Genomic DNA, 23,664 nt, shown 5'->3' with positions numbered 1-23,664 from the left:
AGAAGACTTTGATATTTGCATACATTTAGAAGTAGAAGGAAATTTAGAGATCTGTGCTAGCAGTTCTTGATCCTTATGTTCACTAGGATAACTTGAGGAGCTTTTGAAAAAAATACTCATCCCTGGACGCCACCACCAGAGATTCTGTATCAGTTGGTCAGGGCTGGAGCCCAGGCATCACCACAGTTTATAAGCTTTCCAGGGAATTCTAAAAAGCAGTTGTAATGGAGACCCACTGACTTCTGTGAATGGAGAGAGTCTAAGGGAATAATTTTCTGAGCTTGGCAGTGTCCGGATGTCTTATCGTATTCCCGACTCATCTCAAGACCCTTAGCAGATGATTGACTTTTCCAGAGGAGTTAGCAGAGGCCAGCTCCCGACACAATCCTCGGTGGGTCTTTCTCTAATAAAGCTCTCAGTTTATCTGGGACGGTCCTGGCTGATGCCCACTGTCTTGGTGTAATTATTAATAACATTCTCCTTTCACTCTCAAAAGTGTCCTGATTTGAATAACACACTGTGGCACCACCCTACCTCTTAACCTCTTAGTGCACTGCTCCTGGCCTGTGTGGCCCTGTCCTCGCTCTCCTGACCAGGCTTCTGGCCTCTGCATAGCTAACTTTGCAGGGTTTAGAAGACAGCCGGTGACATCCCCAACGCAGAGGAGCTCTACCTTCCACCCCAGCAACGAGCAGGCCCTAACTCCTTATCCTTCCAGCCGGATTTCACAAAACCCCACACAGAGAAGTAGCACCCAGATAGGAGGCCAGGGCCAGGAAACACCCAGAACAAAAGCCACACCTCCAGCTCCCTACCCTGTGAAAATTCCATTTAACCACTGCCTGGCCACATGGAGACTCGGCTCCGTTGCAAGAATCCATGACTGTTGTCATCGATCCCTGCCATCAAACTATTAGACTGATCCAATCAGTAGGAGGGGCTCTGATGGGGGGAGGGGGCGAATGGACTTGGGACATATGACAAGAAGCATCAGCCCCCTCCACCCGGGTCGGGCCCCCTCTCAGGTTATCACCCTCATGACAACCAGAAGCGGCCTTCTCCCTGCTCTTTCTACACAGCAAGATCTACACAAGCACACCCCTGACCCTCTCTCTTTCCACATGGTGGCATACCTGTCATGGCAAAGGCTAAACGCCCCGGAGCAGCTTTGTGCCACAGACGCACATCCGACAGCCCAGCCCCTCTTGCCCACTTCCCTCTTCTGAATTATCTGATTCGTCTGAATTTCATTCCTACCTTTAGCCACATCACCTGTACAAAAATAACTTAGGATGGATGACTGTAGCAGGTTGAGTGGTGGCTCCAAAAGATAGATCCACGTCCTAACCCTCAGAACCGGAGAAAGTGGCATCCTTCGGGAAAGAGTCTATGCAAATATAATTGAGTGAAGGATCATCCTGGGTTACCCAGGTATGGAGAGAAAAACACAGGGGAAGGGGAGAAAGCCATTCAAAGACAGAGGCATTAAAGGGAGGTAGCCGTAAGCCGAGGGCTGCCTGGGGTCACCAGATGCCGGAAGGGGCAAGGAAGGGTTCTCCCCAGGTCCTGCTGACACCTTGATTTTGGACTTCCGGCCTCCAGAACGGTCAGAGGATGAATTTCTGTTGTTTTAAGCCACCAAGTTTGTACTGATTTGCTACGGCAGCTTGAGGAGTTACCTTAATTTTCCTAGCCCCCCTTACCTCCCTGCAAAGCTGTCTCCCATGCTGTCTGCTCTAAAGCATCATCAAACACACAAACACACACACACACACACACACACACACACACACACACATGCACACTCACATGCACACACACCCCTCTGCTAATTTGCATCTTTGTCTCCGTCTCCTCCCAGGAACATGATGAGCGTTTACCAAGAAGAAATGGGCTGGACTCGACCATTTATCAGGACCCGCACGGAAGCCGGGGCCGGGGGGGCAACAGGCAGGCTGAGCCATGCAGAGCGACGTCTCCCCATCTTCCCTGCCGAGGGGCTGTGGGAAGCCAGGTTCCTTCGACTTCTGATTGAAAACCGAATCCCTCGGAAGGACGGAAACATCCAAGCAGGAAGAGAGCCAAGAGGCAGACGTCTGCACACGGTTTCAGTGAGGGGAGCGGAGAGCTGGCCCCCAGAGCCCAGAGGGAAACCCACGGGCCTCTCACTCGGGGTGTTCAGGAGGAAAGGGGGCCCCAGGCCGGCGGGAGTCCTTCCTGGATGGCACACAGCTGGCTCACGAAGACAAAAACTCAGCTGGGAAGGCTTGTTTCAGGGTGAACGCGAGGAACATGACCGCCTGGTAATCGTCCGATTCGTACAGACACCCGAACTGCGGTGACCCGTCAGGGCCGGTGCCCATGCTCTGGAGGTCTGAGTAAGCGCAGCTGCCCGTGGCCAGCAGGGCGGGCTCCGACCAGGCCGCGGGGCCCGGGCGCGGCTTGCCGAGGTACGCGCCCAGGTGGGCTCTCTGCCGTGGGTCGGTGGGGTGAGTGTACAGCAGCCATCTGTCCGAGGCGTCCGTCCCCGCCCCGGGGCCGGGAAAGCTGACGATGCTCCCTTGGCAGCCGTGCGGAGGCTCCACGAGCTTCTCCACTAGCTGGGCCTCCTCGAAGTCGAGGCCCTCGTTGGTGCTCTCGGCCTGGACCCTGGCTCTGAGGGGGCTCCTCGCGTTCAGATACACGACCCTCTGCTCTGCACCCCCGACTTCGGCCACCTGACACTCCACGGTGTCCTGGGCCACGAAGTTCCCTCTCTGCCACGTGTGCCCGTGGTCATGGCTGACGAAGCAGAAGGCAAACGGCGAAGGCCGCCGGTGGGGGTGAAGGTTCCGGTAAGCGTAGGCGGGCACCACCAGACTCCGCGTCCTGTTGCGCAGCTGCAGGCAGTGCCCCGGACCCACCGCAAAAGTGGCCCACTCCTTGTGGGCTGTGCCGATGGCGGGGTCAGTGAGGTCTCGGGCGGGGCTCCAGGACCTCCCGTGGTCGGGGCTGGTGACCTGGCACAGCCGTGTCACGTTGACCCTGGTGTGGAGCTGGTGGTGCTCGGACACCTGCCCCGGGATGGCGATGAAGAAGAGGAAGAGGGTTCCTGTCTTCTCGTCGTACAAGGGGCTTGGGTTCATGGACCGGTGGCCCTCCAGCTGGGCCTGGGCCACCACTTCCTGGGCGTGCCACTGAATGTGAGGAGACAGGAAGGAGGAGAAAAACGACTTTGAAATGGCCGGGGACAGCGGCAGTGACAGGAACTGCAGTGCGGGGAGACCGGCAGGTGGCGCATCCCACGGGAGAAACGTCAAAGGTCACGCAGCACGCATCCACCCGCGCAACGTCTCCCCGGAGCGCTGGGAGCCCGGCCCCTCCGTACTCCCTCCGCGGCGGCACACTGTTCATTCGAGGGGCTACCGCTGCCGTTTCCAGCAACAGACGTTGCAGAGCCCCCGCAGAGTGCCAGACCGCAGCATACGAAGAGGATCGGGGCACAGCCGTTCCCAGGTTCATCCCGGTCCCTTCCACTCACCAGCCCGGTCCAGTTTCCCATTCTCGAAAAATAAAGCCTTAGAGTAACTCCAGTAGTCTGGCCATGACGGGGCAGAATGTGACAATCACCTCCCACTTTCCACACATCACAGTCTATTAATGCAGCCTAGGAGGGATAGCACCACAACACCGAGGACTCACAAGGAGTTTCCACGGTTCCTGAGTCTGTGGCCTACCCGCAGCAGCTCTGCCCTCTATCTCCGTCCATTAATAGCCCTCCACCAGTGGACGGTTTGAGGGGTAGACACCGTGCCCAGAGCACGATGTCTGTTATGTCGTCTAGCACTAATCCCTGACTCCTGGGGGACAGGTGTTACCAGCTCCGTCTCCCGTCCGGGGAATGAGAGGCTTAGACAGCATGGATGAGTTGCCCAAGCCCATGCCTCTGATCGGTGGCAGAACCAGGACTTGAACCCAAGTCCATCTGCTTCAGACCCCACGCTCTGGCTGGGTACTGTGTCATAAAGACCATGGAATAATGATAATAGTATATTAACCCCTTCAAATGTGATAAGCCAGCCTTGGGTGTCTTCATCAAAATTAAATACTTGGTCCACGTGCTGCAATCTCTAGACACAAGTTCCAACCTTTACCTTGCTCCCCAGGTTAATTTTACTAAAAGGATACACTCCCTCCCCCCCGCCCCCCCATGTTATGTGATACTGAACTACCCCTCCCTCAGGTTTTCAGGGATGCGGGGAGCTGTCCGGACATCAGTTTCCCTGTCCGACTTGTCCTGTTATGCAAGAAAGCAGAAGCAGCCAGGCCAGCTGAACTTGCTCACGGTGACCCCATGTGGGTCACCCTCACTGGGGACACCTTCTCCGCCCCATCTCTGATGGGTCTCTGGGCCCCTCTTGGGATTCAGCGTGTCTTGTCCCTCTGTTCCCCAGACGCCGGCCATCTAAGGATGTCGTGGCCCCTGGATTCCCAGCACGTGTAGCCTCGCCCTGCCTTACCTGGACCTGATGGGTGGATGCGTCATAGCTTCCTCTGCGCAGGACGATCAGCTCTGCGTGCTCATCCTTCTTGCTTATCCGCTGTTCCGCGAAGGCCAGCACTGTCTTCTGCTCAGGCAGATACAGCAGAGCGGGGATCCTGTAGGCATGGGCTCCTGACTGGAACACTCTCTCCTTCTGCAGGATGGGGCACGACTCCATGGGGCTTGGGGGAGGGCACAGGACAGGCAGGTGAGTCTCTTGCATTCACATCCTGAGACGGGGCCACGGCCACCCTCCCAGGCAGGGGCTGCTCACCCCGCGGGCAAGCCACCCGACGTTGGGGTGACCTGTCCTTCTTCCCAGTGGGGGCTCATCCCCCTTTATGACATTCCAAGACCCTTTCTGCCAACTGTGCACATGCCCCTCGTAGGGCCTGGCAGCCGTGTATGCGTGAGACATGGGAGACGAGGTCTTCGGAAAAGAGTATTCTGTGCCGTATTTTTATTATAAGTTAACAAACCTCCTTACAACAGATTCGTGATAACCTTCAACTGCTTTTCCCAAACCCAACTCATCAATCAAATGCTAAACCTTGAGTGGGAAAGGAGTGCTTGCCGAGGGGCGCTCCGCAGCTGTCCGGCTGCCAGAAAATGACACATGGGAGTTTTTTTTATAACTGCAGAGCCCTAGAAAGTTGCCTTAGCAAAAAGAAAAAAAAATGTGGGGAAAAAAACAGGCTCCATTCTCAAGGCTCTCGTCCCCAGGCTGCCTGAGGGGAGGCCCAGTTGTACCCACCATGGGGGCTCCCCGCCCCGCCCCCCGGGGCAGGGAGGGGGTGCAGGCAATGGAAGACAGAGGCTCCTGACACCCCACCCGGGCTGGAAGGGTCTTCCGGACATATAAGAAAATAAAAGAAAAAAAAAATAAGTATTTGGCCAGAAAGGGTAGGGAGAGCTGGAGGTAACTTGGTGATGGTGGGTGACAGTGGTCCCTGTGCCAGGCCACCTGGTTCCCCCTTCAGGGTGACTTCACCCCCAGCTTCAGGGAGTGCTGGCTGCAGAACAGATGGGCCTCAGCTGTCAGCCCAGGGGAGGGACAGGACTGCCAGCAGCTGAAAAGAACCGAGATCATACCCCGGGAAGGGCTCCACCTGCCAGCCAGCCTGCCCAGAACGTAAAGACTTGGCTCCCTCGTCCTACCTGGGATGCTCTCAAGGACCAGCCCAGCTCCAGGGCTCCCGTGGGCTCCACTGAGGCTTCCCAGACACGGCATCACAGCCCCCCTTCTCCTGCCTGCTCCTACTTGCCTTCCACCAAGCTGACCCCAGGAGGCGCCCCCACAAACCTCCTGTCCATTTCGGAGCCTGCTTCCTGGGGAGCCCTGCCTGGAAAGTGGGGTGAGCAGTAAGCAGCACACAGCCTCTCCTCTGCACCCTTTCCTACCACGTCCGGGGATTCTCTAAAAGTTAATTCAACATTTCTGAGAATCGAGTGCAATCTACCGGTATTCTATTCAATCCACAATGAATATTATTGCTAGGCCAAAATAACAAAATAAAACTAATGAGGGCAAACACTGCACAAGGTAAAAATGTGTGATTGCCTAAACGTGAGCGGAAGAGGTAAGTCTTCATGGTAAAATCTGGACCTGGAAACTGTCATCCAGGAACATGGAGTTTAATAGACAGAAGGGTGGCTACGTTGAAACTTTGTTATGAAATGTAGGTGGGAGGGGCGCCCGGGGCGCTCAGTCGGGTAAGCCTCTGACATCCCACGGCTCAGGTCCTGATCTCGAGGCTCGTGGGTTTGAGCGTCTGGGCTCTGTGCTGAACAGCTCAGAGCCTGGAGCCCGCTTCAGATTCTGTGTCTCCCTCTCTCTCTCTGCCCTTCCCCTGCTCACGCGCTGTCTCTATCTCTCAAAAATAAATGTTAAAAAAAAAATTAAAAAAAAAAAAGAAATGTAGATGGGGAAGAATCAAATATGATTAAAAATAAAAATGAAATGGGGGAGAAAGAGGCAGGGTAAACAGCGTTCTCCAGAAAACCGATCAACAGTTTATTGGGCGTGTATCTTGGGTAATGTACCTAGGAGTGGAATTGCTGGGTCATATGGTAACACTAACTGCCTGACTGTTTCCACATCAGCCGCAACATTTTACATTCCCACCAGCCAGGTCAAGATTCCAATCTCTCAATGCAACACTGGTTATTGTGTCTTTTTGATAACAGCCATCCTACGGGGGTTAAGTAGCATCGCACTGTGGTTTTGATTTGCATTTCCGGGATGACTAACGAGGTTGAGCTGGTGCTCACTGACCATCAGAGTTGGATTTTAGCCTGGAGGCAATGGGAAGATTTCGGATTTGTTTAGGCAAGGCAGCGATCTAACCCGATTTATTTTTTAGGAAGTCCCTCTTTTGGCCCCAGGGAACTGTTGCTGAGGGTGCGGGGGAGGGGGGGGAGGTGCGGGGGGGGGGGGGGGTTGCAGAAGATGAATTTGTTACAAGCTTCCAGGTTTGCACTGTTTTCCAGACACCTTCCTTAGAGTCTGCTCTCCTTTAGGGTGGGGACAAATTTTTCCATTCAAATAGCAAATATTTATTGTGCTTCTACCTTGGGCCCTGCATTGTTCTAGAAACTTGTGAATATGCTTTGTGAATAAAAACAAATAAATAAATCCGTGGACTGGTGGAGTTTGTGTTCTAGTGAGGATGCGAAGGGTTTAACTTTATTGCCAAATACCAATAGTGCTCGCTAGGACCAGGACCTGTCTGAGCACTCGACAGGGATGGCCGTACCTGACCTCACAAATGCCCCCACCAATGCCTTGCCCTCTGAAAACCTGTGAGGCTGAAAGCCACGCCCCTGTGGGAAAAGAGCCTGGCACGGAGGGGGAGGCTGTGGACATGTGCTAACCCTGTCCCCTAGGGGCTGCTAGGCTAAGTCTTTGCCCCATGTGTATTTTGAGCCAAAGCAGACACAGGAGGGCAGGTGCGGAGGAAAAAGAGAATCTGGAGGGCTCGTCTCATTTTTGGCAACTCAGCACCCGCCCGAACTGGCACACCCACCGACAATACCGATCCAAAAATGTCTTCATAATCATCATAACCAACACCTACACGGCCTTTACGAAGGGCCGGCACTCTTTTAAGTGCTCTGCTATATTTTAAAAAGTTTTTTGTAAATTGTATTTATAAACTGTATTTTATTTTTTTAAGTTTATTTATTTATTTAAAGAGAGAGAGCTAACGCGCACACGCACGCGGGTGGGGGCCAAGGGGTAGCGGCAGAGAGAGGGAGAGAGAGAATCGGTGCAGAGCCCTGCATGGGGCTCGATCCCAAGAACCGTGGGATCATGACCTGAACCGAGACCAAGAGTTGGACACTCAAGCGTCTGAGCCACCCAGGCACCCCTATAAATTTTAGTATTTACAATACAATTTATAAATATTCACTTATTTAATACCCGTGACACACTTACGAAATCGCCACTTTTTTTATCCCATTGTACAGATGAGGAAACTGAGCTCACTAACACTTAAGTGCCAGAGGTGGGACTAAAGACACTTCTAACTCCCCGCAGTACTGACTCTGGGAGGGGTTCTGGAAAATGCCATCTTCCGGCACCTCGTGACATTTCTGGTGCTTTATAGCACCTCGTGTTGGTAGCTGGCCCATCTGGACCCAGCTCTGGCTCCCATATCATGGCAGCAGCTTGAGAGCAACATAGAGAGAAGAGAACTGAATTAGGAGTAAAAAAATCAGATTCTAGTCCTAGGTCCCCTCCCTCCTTGTGTATCTTTGGGCAAGAACCTACCTCCCTGGGTTCCATCTCCCCACTTGACAAGAAGGGAGCTATAGGAGGTGACCATGCAGGCCCCTCCATCTCCAGCGGGGGCTGACTCCTTGGGGGAGGGGAGGGGAGGGGGCCTCAGCATAACCCAGCCTCAGATGCCACCATCCAGGCAGTCAGCGAAGTGACAATGTCAGGCTGAGCCATGAGAAACCACCACACTGTAGGTCAAAAATGGTTGAATTGCAGTGATTTCAGATGGTCCCACAAAGGAACCAGCGGCTGACATGGCTTGTGGTCTTGTGGGGCCCGGGCCCAGAGCAAAGCATCTTACATAAGGAAGCTCACTTCTCCCCACCCAACCCGAGAGGCTGGCTTTAGTGCTGCCATCTAGGATGTAGGGAAACTGAGAAGTGGAGTCAGGGGGGCAGGAGGTGACCTCCTGGAGTGGGTGGCCCCCCAGGTACGAGCCTGGAGCTGCCAGATTCTAGAGCCCACACCCCTAACCACTGGGCTCTGCTGTCATGGGACCCATAGCTGAGACTCAGATCGAAAAGGCTTTCCTAGAAAACGCAAGCAGTCTGGCCTGCCTCCTCTCTCTTGTTGAGAGGACAGCCTTATGGGTGCCTTTCACATCCAGAGGCCTCCATGTGCCCACTTCAGGAAGATACCTTGGCAGCTTAGATGTGCACTGAGCACCCTCTAGGTGCCAGGAAACAGATCAACAGATAAGTGCTGGTCCCTGCCCTCCAGGAACCTCTAGTAATAAGAGAGAACCAATAATTTTGGGAACAAGACAAGAGGCACTCGCTGCAGCTTTTCCCAGGGGAATAGCCCTTGTTCTTGGGGGTTAGATTTGGGGGGAATGTTTGCCTGTTGGCTACCATGTTGAAATACCAGCTCTCCAAAGAGCAGGAAGCTGCCCGCGTCTGGATTGCCCACAGCACCAGCAAGGCAAGCATGTGGGGACCACAACACTGAAGTTCCAGCAGCTTCTTTTCCCAAGAAAACTCTGTTTCCAATGGGTTCAACAACTCAGCCTGGGCCCAGTGCATTGCTGGGATTCCTACCCCGGGCTGAGAAGAGCTTTCTTGATTCCCATGCCAGTATAGGACCACTGAGCTGCCTTCTCGAAGTCCAGACCAGCTATATAACTTGGGGGCAGAATGAGAAGTTTTCCTGAGCTGACCAACTAGAGCCTTCTCCACATCTTTCTCCATCCGGCAGGTACTCTGGGCTCCCCAAGAACAGAGTGGGTGCCAAGACAGGGGGTTGAGGGTGATGAGCTGTCCTGCTCTTTAGAACTGCCATGGTCTAAGACATTCCCATATCGCTGTCACTTCATAATTACCTTGCACAGAAGAGCTCTTGCTTATGTTAACAAAGGAACAGGTAGGTCAGTTCCAAGAAAAGCTGTTGGTCAGCTTTTGGAGAGTGTTCCGAGTCAGATCCTGGCGCCTGGGTGGGAAGTCAGAGTATGTAGCAGAGGCAGTGGCAGTCCAGCTTCTAGAACAGTGGGGCTCCTGAGTTCCTCTGGGCTCACCTCGAGTCTCAGGGCCTCCTCTATTGTGCCAGTGCCTATATATATCTAAGGGAGGCCCTATTTCTGTCACCCACTCATCTGCCAATGTGCTCCAGGGCGATGCCAGTTTCCAGGCCCAGCCCTGGCCCAGTTAGGACGCTGGTACTCATTAACCAGGAGGAAGTCTGTCCAGGTCTCTGCACAGTCATAGTGAATCAGAATGAGCCATGGACAGCCTGAATCAAGCTTGCTTCTGAAATGGCTGCAACGAGCAAAATGTGTGCCCAGCAGGAACCAAGCTTCCCAAGGCCTGGGACACTTTGGAAGTACAGGGAGGGCAAGAGCAAAGGCTAGAGCCATGCCGGACTCGGCTCCTTTTCTGGCTCTGCCAGGGCCAGCTGGGTAAGGAAGGCAGCTTTCTTGACCTCTTGGACCCCAGTTTCCTCCTCTGAAAAATGGTAGAAAAAACATCACAGTAGATTCCAAGCTGCATGAGAGCAGAGACTATATGCCTCATCTGCTACTACAACCCAGTATTGAGAGAAGTTTCTGGTATATCATCGGTGCTCCATCAGTGCTCATCAACTGAGCAAACGGATGAGGCTACCTTTCCGGGCAGGGCCAATGCCGTGAAGATCATACAAGATAAACCCATTTAAATCTCTTAACCCAGCATCCGGCATGTGGCAAGGACTCACTAGGTGCTAGTACCTGGCAAAGAGCCCTTTTCTTCCACACCCACCATACCCAAGCCTAACTCATGGACCGTGAGTTCATTCCCAGAAGGATGAGTCATCCGCGTGTGCACAGCCAGAAAATACAGAGCTTCTTTAACTTATAATGGGGTTACATCCCAATAAACCCATCAGGAGTTGAAAACACCACACATTGAAAATGCATTTAACACACCTAACCTACTGAACATCCTCGCTTGGCCTAGCCCACCTTAAACGTGCTCAGAATGCTTCCAGTAGCCCGCAAGTTGGGCTCATCGGCTAATGCAAAATCGTCTAACACAAAGCCTATTTTGTGATGAACTGTCGCTTAACTCATGTAATGTATCGAATGCTGTGCTGAAAGTGACAGGACGGCTCTGTGGGCACAGAACAGCTGTCAGCGTACCAGTCGTTGACCTTGGGGGTCGCCGGCTGGCTAGGAGCCCCCGCCGACCCGCCGTCACGAGAGAGGATTGGCTGCACATCACTAGCCCGGGAAAAGAGCCAAATTCCAAGCGCCATGTAGGGTTTTCACTGAATGCATACTGCTTTCACACCATCTCGAAGCTGAAAAATCCTAAGCTGAACCGTCGTACATCGGGGACCACCTGCATAACCCACCTCGCCTCAGCTCACCACCAGACAGTGTGGCTGAGGCTGAAGGAGCTGGAAAAATCAGAAGGCAGTCCAGCTGGTTCAAGGTGCGCTTTCTGTTGCAGTCTAGGACGGGGGGCTGAGGGAGGTCTTCCTCATCTGTTCCCCTCCCGTCCACGGAACAAAGTCTTTTCACAGTACCATGAGCTCCAGACGGGTCTGGTAGCTCAGAGCCGGGTGCAGCCACACCTTGGCACGTTCTCTCCCGGGGGTCAGCTCTCTCTGGCTGCCTCACAGCAGAGGTGTCCCCTGGATGGCACGTTCTGGGCTCCCTGTCCTGCTCTGGTCTAGAGCCCTCTCAGTGTTCTCAGAGAGACAGTCGTGGTCTGACCTTGAATTTTTCTTTGAAAAGAGCCACACCCGAAGGCCAGCCTATGTGAAAAGCCCAGTAAACCCAGCCTCCTAGCTCTGACTCATACCCCATGTGTGGGAAGTCTGGGAATCACCTTGAAGCTGATGCCTTTACTAAGTCCTTCTTGTGTTCTGGCTAACTCACTGGGCCACGGAAGAGGTGTTTTAAAAGTGGGTTAATAAGCGTAGGCATAGTGACTGGTGAATGCAACTGCTATCCATCCATACAATGGAATATTAGGTACCAATTAATTAAAATCATGTTTTAAAGGGGAACCTGGGTGGCTCAGTCACTTAAGCGTCCGACTGCAGCTCAGGTCATCTCGTGTCTCATGAATTCGAGCCCTGCGTTACGCTCTGTTGCTGACAACCCAGATTGGGATTCTGCGTCTCCCTCTCTCTCTGCCCCACTCACACTCTGTCTCTGTCTCTGTCTCTCTCCAAAATAAATAAACATTAAAAAAATTTTTTTTTTTAAATCATGTTTTAAAGATTAGGTAATGCATGAGAAAATGCCGGGGCATATAGAAATGAGCTTGGGGCACCTGGGTGGCTCAGTCGGTTGAGTGTCCGACGCGATTTCATCTCAGGTCATTATCTCATGATTCGGGAGTTTGAGCCCCGTGATGGGCTCTGCGCTCACTGCACAGAGCCTGCTTGGGATTCTCTCATTCTCTCTCTCTCTCTCTGCCCTACATCCCCCAAAACAAATAAATAAACTTTTTAAAAAAGTTTAAAAATGGGTTTGATTCAGCATTCAAATTTAACTTACATTTGACTCCAAGGGATCAATTGATTAACTGTTCAAAAGTATTCATCGAATACATCCTATGTAGCCAACACCATGCTGACCGAGGAGATGAAGAGAGGTCATGGATGAGGTCCCAGAGCTCCAAGTGCTGATTATCTATCTGGGGGGAAAAGACAAGCACACGAGCTACAGAGGCCAGAGAAGGTAGATATATTGCTCAAATGACCAAATCTAAAGTTGTGTCTATCTAAGTTTTTTTTTTTTTTTAAGATTTTATTTTTAAGTAATCTCTAGACCCAACATGGGGCTCAAACTCACAACTTTGAGATCAAGAATCACATGCTCTACTGACTGAGCCAGCCAGGTTCTCCATAGCTAAGCATTTTTTAATGCAACATTTTAATATTTCGACAATTTCTATTTAGTTCTTCTTTGACACTACTTTTTTTTTAAATTATTTTCTTCCACCCTAAAAACAAATGAGCTATCAAACCATGAAAAGACATAAAGCGTATTACTAAGTGAAGGAAGGCAATCTGAAAAGGCTCCACACTGTGTGGTTCCAAGTCTATGACATTCTGGAAAAGGCAGAACAATAGTGACAGTAAAAAGATCAGTGGTTGCCAGGGATTGTAGAGGTGGGGTGAGTAAGTAGGGGAAACATAAATGATTTTTTTTTCCTGCAGTGAAAATGTTCTGTAATGTACCAAAATAATAGATACATGTCATTATATATTCATCCAAACCCATAGAATGTACACCATTAGGAGTGAACCCCAATGTAAACTATGGACTTTGAATAATAATGATGTGTCTGTGAAGATTCATTTATTGTAACAAACATACCACTCTGGTGGGGTTGGTGATAGTGGGGGAGGCTGTGCACGGGTGGGGACAGGGGGTAAATGAGAAATCTCTGTACCTTCCTCTCAATTTTGCTATGAATCTAAAACTGCTCTAAAAAATGAAGTCTTAATTTAAAAAAAAATTAATTTCCTATTCTTGTTTTATATAGTTTACTACTTTACCTCTTTAAGCACTTGAAACAGACTTATTTTTTAAATGTCGCTTTTTATATTATTCCATTGTTTTCATCTCCTCCTATGTCAGCTCTCATTTTTATGGAACGTTTTTCTTCATATTGGACTTTCTCAAATGTTTTATGATTTGTTACACTAATGTTTTAATCATTTATATTCATTTATTCCTTCATATTGGTCTTCCCCAAATGTTTTATAATTTTTATGTATGAGCTCATCCTCATTGGGGATTATCTTTTGGGGGTGGCGGTGGAGATGCCCCCAGAATTGCCCCAGATTGTGGATGCCTCCCCACAGTTGTCTCAACCTAAGTCTTAAGGGTTCACAGTTTCTCAACTTTTTCTTAATTTCTGTCTTAGAGTATCTGTACTTTGTAAGTGGCAAAAGCTTTAACCCCATGTACAAACCCAGCTTGTTCTCTATTTTCTTTTCAGCGATTCTCTTTCTACCCATGGCCTGGGACTTCTTTTCTTTTTTACGTCTGAGACATAATTCCTTTCTAAACTTTCTGCTGTATTCAGGTCCAGAGTATTTATTCTTGTGCCCTCACTGCTGGGAACTTAAAACAAGCATACACCCTGGCTATGTCTGTACAGTCCCTAATAAACTAGCTCACCAGCTAGTAAATAGAAATAGAAATAGAAATAGAAATAGAAATAGAAATAGGTAAATATAGAATTACCTATTTATTTATGGCACCTGGAGATTTACCTTTCTTACTTTTGAGATCAAATATGTATTTGAGATCAAATATGATATATGTAATATATATTTTTTTTTCCAGCATTTCTGTATGTTCAGGAAATTTCATGTGACCTTGGGCAAGCTACTGAACTTCTGTATACCTGGCTCTCTCATCGTAAGACTGTAGTGATGATTAAACAAACTAATTCGTGTAAAGTGCTTAGAACAGAGCCTGGCCCAGAGGTGGTCAATAGATATCATGGTAATTATTCATGCTTCTGCTCAGTTCTTTTCCCTGATCAGGACTTTATACATTTCAAATGTATTTTAAAAATTTTTAACATTTTTTAAAATTTATTTTTTTGAAAGAAAGAGAGAGACAGAGCACTAGTGGGGGAGGGGCAGAGACAGAATCTGAAGCAGGCTCCAGGCTCTGAGCTGTCAGCACAGAGCCTGATGTGGGGCTTGAACCCATGAACTGGGAGATCATGACCTGAGCCGAAGTCAGATGCTTAACCAACTGAGTCACCCAGGTGCCCCTCAAATGTATTTTTAAAACAACCACTACAATTTTTTAAATTTAAAACATTGAAATTTCCTCTCCTCTCTCCACTCCCAAGAGCAAACTCAACACAGGAAGTTAGACAATCTTAAAAGAAATTCTCTTAATAAGGAATTCAACTTCATACACTTGAATATTCAATCTCTGCCAATGCACATTTATAATAGTCATTTTAAAATGATTATTTTGTGATTATTAAGTCCATTAGTGATCTATCAAAAATTATCACCCAGAAAACATCACAAAAGCTTCTGATCAAGGACATCGCAGGTTTTGAAAGGGATTTCTCAGTGCCTTAGTCCATTTGGGTTCCTATAACAAAATACCATAGACTGGGGGTGCTTATAAACAACAGAAATCTATGTCTCACAGTTCTGGAGGGTAGGAAGTTCAAGATCAAGGCACTGGCAAATTCAGTGTCTGGTGGGACCCCTCTTCCTGGCTCCTAGATGGCCATAGTGGAAGGGCACAGGAGCTCTCCAGGATCTCTTTTGTAAAGACTTTATAGGTTCCTCATAGGCAAATTCTCATGGCTTAATCACCTTCCACAGATCCCACCTCCTATACTATCACTTTGGGGGTTAGTTTTCGACATACGAATTTTGAGGGAAACAAACATTCAGTCCATGGCACTCAGTATCATCCCAGAATATATTACGGGAAGTAGTAGCTGGTCATTAAAGAGTGAAGGACTCCAACGTGTGCAGAATTGGAAAAACACCAAGACAACATAGAACAGTGTGAACATGCTGTGACCCCACCTAAGGAAAATACAGATGTGTGTGTGTGTGTGTGTGTGCGCGCGCGTGTGTATGAGAGACAGAGAGAGAGGTTATATACAGACAGAACATTTCTAGACTAATGCTCATGAAACTGTTCTCAGAGGTTATGTAAAGTGTTTTTGAGAAAGAAAGTGACAAGATCAGGGCTGTTAGCAGATTCACAAGGCATACGGAGTGGGATGGAGTGGGGAGGACTGGAAGTAATTGAGCCAGGAGACCTGTTTAAAGGACGTTGCACTAGTCAGGATAAGAGCTGCTGGAGGCCTATTCTGAAGCAGTGAGATGGGGTGGTGGAGAGAAAAAAAAAAAAAGAAATCAGATTCACCTTCAAGATGCTACCAATGGTATCCCCAGTGCCTAGCACAGTGACTATACTTACTAGATGCTCACCAAAGGTGTGAAATAAATTGTCTCCCATATGAAAGATCTGACCGTTCCTCTCCCAGGACATCCACTGGCCACCTCAAGATGTAAATCCCACAGACCTCATCATCTCTCTTAAGAGCTCACTCACTCAGCCCTGGGCCCTGGGGAGCAGGGTCGGGAGATGGGGACATAAGCAGGTAGGGCCAGGGCCCACATTCCCCTTGCGCCCCTCTGGCCCTGCCCACCCAGGAGCGTAACCTTCCTGCTCTACCCCTGCCCTCACTCCACCAGGCACCCCACCAAATGTCTGCTTTACTGCAGACACAGCCCTGCACTGGGCGTATGTGGCAGAAGGGGTGTCTCCAAAAAGCTTCAGGCTCACTTCCCTTGGGAGCTAAGGGAAGACAAGAAAACTGCTAATGAGGAAGGGGGAAAGCATGCCAAGAAAATCAGATGGAACCCTACACAGATGCACTCACACACACAGGCATGCATGCCCCGGCTACCATAACACTTCACACAGAGGATCTGCTTAAGATAAGGGTTTTTAACAAGTGCAACAATGAAAGGAGAGTGAGCACGAAGAAAAAGAGTTGCAGAAGTGTAGCATATAAGGACCAGTTGAAGGAAAGGTGCTCCTGAAGAATAGCTTGTTCGGCGGACACACCCTGAAATGCCTGTATATGTGGAAGCCCAACCAGGAGCCTTTGGTGGTGGGGGACAGTGAAGGCGAGTAGGGATAACTGTATTTATTCTGATATCTTCTGAGCCTAATAATGTGGGGTCTGGCTTAAAGTATCCTGCTGAAATGTTTGTTAATTGAATGAAGGGATGTTTGGATGGATGGATGGATGGATGGATGGATGGATTGGTAGATGGGTAAATGGGTGAATGGATGGATGAGTGGATGATGGATGGATGGATGGATGGACGGATGGATGGATAAGAGACTACTTTTCTCTGGTTTTCAGAGGCAAAACTGAAACCAGTGTTTGTGGTAATCAGATGGCTGCGTAGATAGCTTTTCAAAGATGGCCTGCTTTTTCTTTTTACTTTTCTTTCTTTTCTTTTCTTTTCTTTTTTTTCTTTTCTTTTCTTTTCTTTTCTTTTCTTTTCTTTTCTTTTCTTCCTCTCCTCTCCTCTCCTCTCCTCTCCTCTCCTCTCCTCTCCTCTCCTCTTCTCTCCTCTTCTTTCTTTCAGCGATCCCTACCTACCGGTATTAATGCCTTTGTGTAATCCCCTACCTTTGATTGTAGGCTGTACCTGACGGCTTTCTCCTAATGAGTAGAAGGCAACAAAAGTGATAGGCTGTTACTTCTGTGAGTAGACTACAAAAGACAGTGACTTCCATCTTCCTGGTGACAAGGTGTCATAGTGGAGAGGCCCATGTGGTGGCCTTAGGCCAACAGTCAGTGAGGAGCTGAGGCCCTCAGCCCAACAGCCCACAAGGAACTGAATGCTGCCAACAACCTCATAAGCAAGGAAGGAGACCCTTCCCCAGTGGAGATTTGATATGTAATCCCAGCCCCACCAGTACCTGGATTACAGCCTGTGTGAGGCCCTGAGCAGAGAACCACCTAAGCTGTGCCCTGATGCCTGACCCACAGAAACTATGAGACAACAAATGTGTGTTGTTTCAAGCCACCACGTCTGGGATTAATTTGTGGCCAGCAAGAGATAGCGAATACAATGGCTGATTTGAGTTTACAAAAATGAACATTCTGACGATTAAACTTGGCAAATGGTGGTAGTGGTTAAGAATCCAGGTTCTAGTACCAACTGGGCTAGTTTGAATCCTGGATCCCCAACTTACTAGCTGTGTGACCTTCGGCAAGATGATCAACTTCTCTGAGCCTCTGTTCTGACATTCTTAAAATGGGTATAATTCTCTGCTCATAGAGAATACACAAGGATTACTTAAAGTGCTTAAATAAAGTACTTAGCTCGGTACCTGTCACCGAATAGAAGGTAGGTGCTAGCAAGAATAATAATAATGGAGCAAGTTCCCTCACAAAACAGCGAGTGTCCCACACCCGGAAGTGATCAAGCTGAGGCATGATGGCAACGTGCAAGAAGTGAATGGAACCCTGGGGGACCCCAAGCCCATTCCCAAGCTTCAGATTCTAGTGCTGTGTGGCTGCCTAGCTATTGCTGAGGGGTGAGGGATCAGGTGTGCCACGGGACCATTGGGCCTATTACCTTTTACCAGGGTTTGGTAATAGCCGTTGCCGGCCTTGACCATGGGTAAGCACCTGCATTCCTGTATCCTCTGGCCAGGTGTTCAGCCTCCACCCTGTCTGGGCCCATGGAGCCCAGGAAGGTAAACACCCAGACAGGAAGTGATTGTCATGGGCATGGGGCCAGTTCTGAGCCGACGTGGGTCTGGAGGTCAGAAATGCTTCACAGGGAGCCTTCTCCAGGAGAGGACAAATTACCTGGCTGCAGGCTCTCTGAGACAGGGTGGAGGGTGCACAGATCTTGCTGGGGACACGGCGGCTTGCTCTGGGGCCCCGGACAAGACAGAGGAGAGGTGAAGGAGTCGTCGAGGGGGGCCCAACCCCCCAGGAGCACCTCATTGGCAGGTGAGCGAATGATCTTGGTATTTTTAATGAAAGAAAATGAAATAAGAGATGGAATGGGGGTTTTGGCAGGATTGGAGACACCCCAGGCAGGTGCGTGAAAGGGAAGGAGGCCACCACCCAGTCATTGAGAGACAGCCCCAAGAGAGAAGACAGCCCCAGATTTCACTGTGGAGACCAAGTCTAGTCTTGGCTTCACCACAGCCTCCCGGGACTCAGTTTCCCCATCTGTGAAGTGGAGTAATGATCCATTCCAGGCTCCTCTCCTGTGATGGCTCTGGGGGGGCAAGTGAGATTAAAAAAATAATAACCTAGGACTGACTACATAATCTGCAGGGCCCCATGAAAAATGAATTTGTGAGGCCCTAGGTTCAAAATTAATTAAGAATTTCAAAAATTAAGAATGAAAAAATATTAAGAATGGCAACAGTAGAGCATTAAACCAAGTGAGGGGCTTTTCTAAGAGCAGAGCCCTGTGTGGCCGCCTAGGTCACTTGCTCGTGGCTCCAGCCGTAATAAAAAAACGTGTATGTAAACTGTGAAGTGCCAGACAAACCGTGATTACTATGTGCCGTGGCTCAAATCTCAAGGTCAGGAAGCACACCTGGGAACGGAAATCTTAGCCCCGAAGTGGTAGTGCATCGCAATGCTGCCCCCTCTGCCGGGGCCTCTGCTGCTCAGGGTCCCTTCTCAAAAGGACAAAAGGTCCGCTCCCCCCAACCTTCCAGACTTCCACACCTGTCTGGCGTCAAGCCAAAGCATGGTGTGACTCAAATGTCTGGGGACACCGTGCTCTTGGATGTGGTGGGGTAGTTTCTTTCATTCTGTCTCTCGGTTTGAAATTCGGGACGTTCGCGGTTATTGGCAAAGCTCAGGTAGGACCCGCTGCTCCCGTACGCGTGACCGTTCTGCCGTGTTGTGCCGACTGCCCACACGTGTTTGCCTTTCGGGCAAAGGCTCGTGTCAATGCAGTGAGACCATTGGTGGGAACGTCCCAACTGCCTACCCCCTCCCCGCCCACCATCACATCTCTATCCTCCCCTCTCTGTTTCTCACTCAGGCTTTCTCTTCCTTTTTCATTCCTGCCCCTTCTCCAGTGCCCTTGGCATGGCCCAGCTCACAGCACTGGGAACCAGTGTCTCCGTGGGTGTCCTAAGCTTTCTGGGAAATCAGACATCAGACCATCTCCTCAGCCCCACTCTCAACCCCACCCCTTCCTGGAGTCCCAAGTGTCATGTCTTGCAAACCCTTCCTTGGGAGGACCCCCTCCTCCGGCCCCTGGAGAGGGGGGCTAGAACCAAGGCAGTGTGAGTAGGGGGCCACAGCTTTGTCCCCGGTGGCCCGAGATGGAGGGAGAAAATTGCCTGGAGAGCCCCACCTTGCCTGTGGGAGGCCTCTCTGGCCTCAGCTGGGAGGCCCAGGGGACTTACATCAGCGGACAAAGCAGCCCAGAGGCTCAGCGGAGGCCGATGTAACAGCCCAGGCTTACTGGCTCCACTGCGGACCCTGTCTGGGCAGCCAGCGGGCCCGCCAGCCCGAGGTCCGGCACCCCCCACGCACATGAGCCCTTTGCCTCCCCAAGTAAGGAGCCAGTTCTGTCGCCTGGAGTTACCCCTGGCACCACCACAGAATGACACAATTCCTTCCTTTATTCCTTCATCAAACAACTGCCGAGCACCTTGGGCAGGTGAGGCTTCCCAAAGGGGCTGGGGGCACAGATGCGACCAGGGTGACGGAGGAGAATCAGAACCCCAAGGCCAGGTTAGGGGCCCTCCCTCCAGGAAGGGGGCACTGAATACCCTCCTCACTCCAGAGATGGGGATGGATTGTGGGGCTCAGAGGCATTTTGGTGTGCTCAGCCAGGAGGTTACATCTCTGAGCCTACCGGCATTTCTTTCCGGAACTCTCCTTGGCGTCTCAGGGAGCTCCCCTCGGCCTCCTCACCTTGGGGTCACCTTTCCCCACTTTGGGAGCTGTGGAGCTCCGGGCATGGAGGAAATACCCAAGGGAAGACTGTCAGCCTGCACCCCTTTCCCTGATTGGCAGTTGTCCTTGAGAGTCCCCAGAGGCCACACTGGGTCAGGGCAAAAGACTGAGCACTAGGGGCGCCTGGGTAGCTCAGTCGATTGAGCGGCCGACGTCAGCTCAGGTCAGGATCTCACAGTCCGTGAGTTCGAGCCCCACGTCGGGCTCTGTGCTGACAGCTTAGAGCTGGAGCCTGCTTCCGATTCTGTGTCTCCCTCTCTCTCTGCCCCTCCCCTGCTCGTGCTCTGTCTCTGTCTCTGTCTCTCTCTCTCTCAAAAATAGATAAACGTTAAAAAGGGGGGGGGGCATTTGCCTGGAACATCTCTTCGTGTGTTTTTTTGGGAGAGTAGCTCAGGCGGCTAATTAAGAACCTGGGTGTCTGGGAACCTGGGTCAGGCCATGTCTCACTCTTTCTCCCTCAACTGGCCCACCCTTTGGGATGGGGGAATGAAGGTGGGAGTTATCATCAAAGGGATGCGTGGAGAAGTGGCCTTGGAGCTGAGGATCACTAAACAACCTTACATCACTGCTTAATTATTTACAAGAGGAGAATTGATGGGTAGGGTTTCATGTATTATAAAGCAGGCTCTCTAACTTGAAAATAAGGTCATTTTTTTCACACTTACCCTAACTGAATGTTGCAAGCTCTTCAAATAGCACACTCTCGGGAAAGGGACAGCAGAGTTTTAGCAAGGTGGAGCGGGAGCCCCCCAGGGCATGGGGATGGGAAGAGGCAGAGGTGTGGGCCTGGTGAAGCATGAGGACAGGTGTGCTGGAGAGGAGGGAGGGTGGGTGGAGGGGGTCCGCCACCCACGATGCCTGGGCCCCAAAGCCTCCTGGAGATCACAGTGGGGCGTCTGTGTGGCCAACACACCCCGCGGGGAACTCACCCTGCACTCGTACTCCAGCACTAGCTGGCCTTGCCTCTGTCGCCTTCACTTTCGGCTGGAGGTTCACACACCAGCACCGGTGTCTCCCACGGCTAGAAGCTCTGCCCGTCAGTTTTCCAGGTCTTTGATGAGTCTAAAAATGGGGCGCTGATTCATTATTATTTAATGAGTATGCTTCCTCCAGAGACAAAGCCTCCAGAACAGGCTTCCCAGAGAACAAGCATCTCGGATGATGCCTTCAAAGGCTCAGAGAAGCCTGGGATCCCCTGGGGCAGGGACCAGCTGGGATAAGGAAGGAAGGCAAGCTGGTCCTGAGGACCCTGACCCCCCAGGTCCTATCTGGAAGTGGCAAGGGTTTTTCTCTGTGGCTGACTCAGGAAGTGTTGCTCAATCCCGAGTACAAGTTCATACGACCTGCTTGTGTCAGTGTTTCAATCCCCCCCCACCCCCCACCAGCAGTGAGCTCCTGCCACACTGACCTCTTAGCACTGCCTTCAGCCAGTCAGTGTTTGCTGCACGCCTGCCCTGGGCCGTTAAGATGTGACAAAGATGCACAACCCCTGCTCCTTTCCCAGGGCCCCTCGGCTGCCTCTCCTCCCCTCCTCACTGCTGTCCAAGCAGGTAGGTTAAGAAAACCCAATTTCCACTCACAGCTGATTCACTCGGCATCGCTGAGCCAAAACAGATTCCCATTAAATCCCACTAGTGGGACAAAAAACTTCCAAGCATGTTTACGTTTATAAAACCCTGGCATAATGGGCTTTATTTTTCATGATGCTCTATAGACCTAAATCCACTCATGAAAGTGAGTATGTCTATGAAGATATTTTTTTTTGTTCTCATCTGAGTGATAAAAACATTCCTTGGTGGATTCCTGAATGCCGGACAGCCTTCTTTTCTCGAAGTCCCTTTTTAAGGCAGTTAGCTTTGAACTTCAAAATGATGGTAAGGTTTTTTTGTTTCCGGAGTGAAAAGGCAGCTGGCACTTGGACAATTTTTCCTAGGGCCTGCGGTATCAGAACTGTTCCCTGGAACGTTCTTTCTACAGTTTTCTGGCCTCTTGGGAACCTGTCCAGAGGCAAAGATCGAAGTCCCTTGTATTAGGCAAACTTGGGTTCCAAGTCAACGGTGAGACATGGAGAGATTCTAGCTGGGGGTCGCAAGGAAGCCATCTTGATGCTCAATCTAATATAAATAGACCCACCTAGGCTGTGTTTGGAAAAACATTATTATTTGTGTATCCCTTGGAGAAATATCACAGAAATTGTCAAAATAAAAGAGCAGGGGTACATGTGCATGCATCTTTTAACTGGGGGCGGGGCACAGGCTTTGGAGGCCAAGGTGGCCATACTCTAACTGCTTGGCCTCAGGCTGGGTCACTGTCTCCTTTTTATCTCTCTCTGAATTCTCTATAATCTTACAAGGCTGTTTTCTCAGGAAAGGCTGTTTGCTCCACGTCAGGATGTCCTAAGTTAAAGGCGGCAAGGAATAGTTTAGAAATCCTGCTCTTTGCCAGAGCCAGGCTGCCTCCGCCACGTTCTGGCTGTGTGACGTTCGCTGAGTTGGCTAACCTCTCTGAACTTCTACGTCCTCCATGGTACACATGGAGGACATGGGGCAAAGGTAGTAATGGTCGTTAGGACTGCCCTGAATGTTCCGTCAGGTGATGACTCTATCGGGCTTGGCTTTCACTGTTATCCCAATAGAGAAAAAAAAGAATAGATCCTCTCTTCTAATATAAAAGTTGACTTAAAGCGGTAGAGTTGTATCAGTTCACATAGAAAACTGAGCACCCAGCACGAAGGTGTACATGAGAACCCTCAAATGTAAAGAGAACTGATGTCCTCGGACAAGTCTGCCCACCTGCTACAAGTGCTTGGAGCCCAGCCGGCTTTGGGAAACTCCCTTCCCCTGATGGCGCCACTCAGGTCTGCCTGTTGTCCATGGGGGAGATGGTACACCCGCCCAAGGTCTCAGCTCGTCTGACCCAGTAATTATTTCCCTCCAGTGACTATTTCTTGACAAGTGAAGGTACTTTTTCTGGCAAAACCATAATGCTCTAATCTTAAAAAACCGAGTCTGGTAACTGCTGGTATGGAAAGAGTTTGAGGATGGGGCACCCGAGTGGCTCAGTCTGTTAAACGTCCGACTTCGGCTCAGGTCATGATCTCACAGCTCGTGAGTTCGAGCCCCACGTCGGCCTCTGTGCTGACAGCTCCGAGCCTGGAGCCTGCTTCGGATTCTGTGTCTCCCTCTCTCTCTCTCTCTCTCTCCCCCTCCCCGGCTCATGCTCGTGCTCTGTCTCTGTCTCTCTCAAAAATAAATAAACACAGAAAGAAAGAAAGAAAGAAAGAAAGAAAGAAAGAAAGAAAAAGAAAGAAAGAGAGGGAGGGAGGGAGGGAGGGAGGAAGGAAGGAAGGAAGGAAGGAAGGAAGGAAGGAAGGAAGGAAGGAAGGAAGGAAAGAAAGA

The 23,664-nt window shown here is 50.4% G+C and overlaps 1 protein-coding gene across 3 annotated transcripts; it reads right to left on the bottom strand.

Annotated features, from left to right (window-relative positions):
* Positions 1 to 1,576: 1,576 nt before the first annotated feature.
* On the bottom strand, positions 1,577 to 19,860 carry NEU2 (neuraminidase 2). 3 transcript variants are annotated; one of them, XM_042997762.1, is made up of 4 exons: positions 19,711 to 19,860; positions 12,289 to 12,427; positions 4,500 to 4,704; positions 1,577 to 3,176 (listed from the first exon to the last, which is right to left on the bottom strand). In XM_042997762.1, exons 3-4 carry the CDS (start codon positions 4,698 to 4,700, stop codon positions 2,238 to 2,240), a joined length of 1,140 nt encoding a protein of 379 aa, XP_042853696.1. In that variant the 5' UTR covers positions 4,701 to 4,704; positions 12,289 to 12,427; positions 19,711 to 19,860; the 3' UTR covers positions 1,577 to 2,237. The 3 variants fall into 3 exon arrangements, with proteins under 3 accessions (XP_042853696.1, XP_042853697.1, XP_042853698.1); XM_042997763.1 differs by having other exon boundaries at positions 12,289 to 12,423; XM_042997764.1 differs by lacking the exon at positions 19,711 to 19,860 and having other exon boundaries at positions 12,289 to 12,469.
* Between the last annotated feature and the right edge of the window lie 3,804 nt (positions 19,861 to 23,664).

Source organism: Panthera tigris, chromosome C1 (genome assembly GCF_018350195.1).
Source record: "Panthera tigris isolate Pti1 chromosome C1, P.tigris_Pti1_mat1.1, whole genome shotgun sequence".
Taxonomy (NCBI): Eukaryota; Metazoa; Chordata; class Mammalia; order Carnivora; family Felidae; genus Panthera; species Panthera tigris.
Note: the sequence above shows the minus strand (reverse complement) of the source record. Positions and strands in the feature narration are given on the sequence as shown.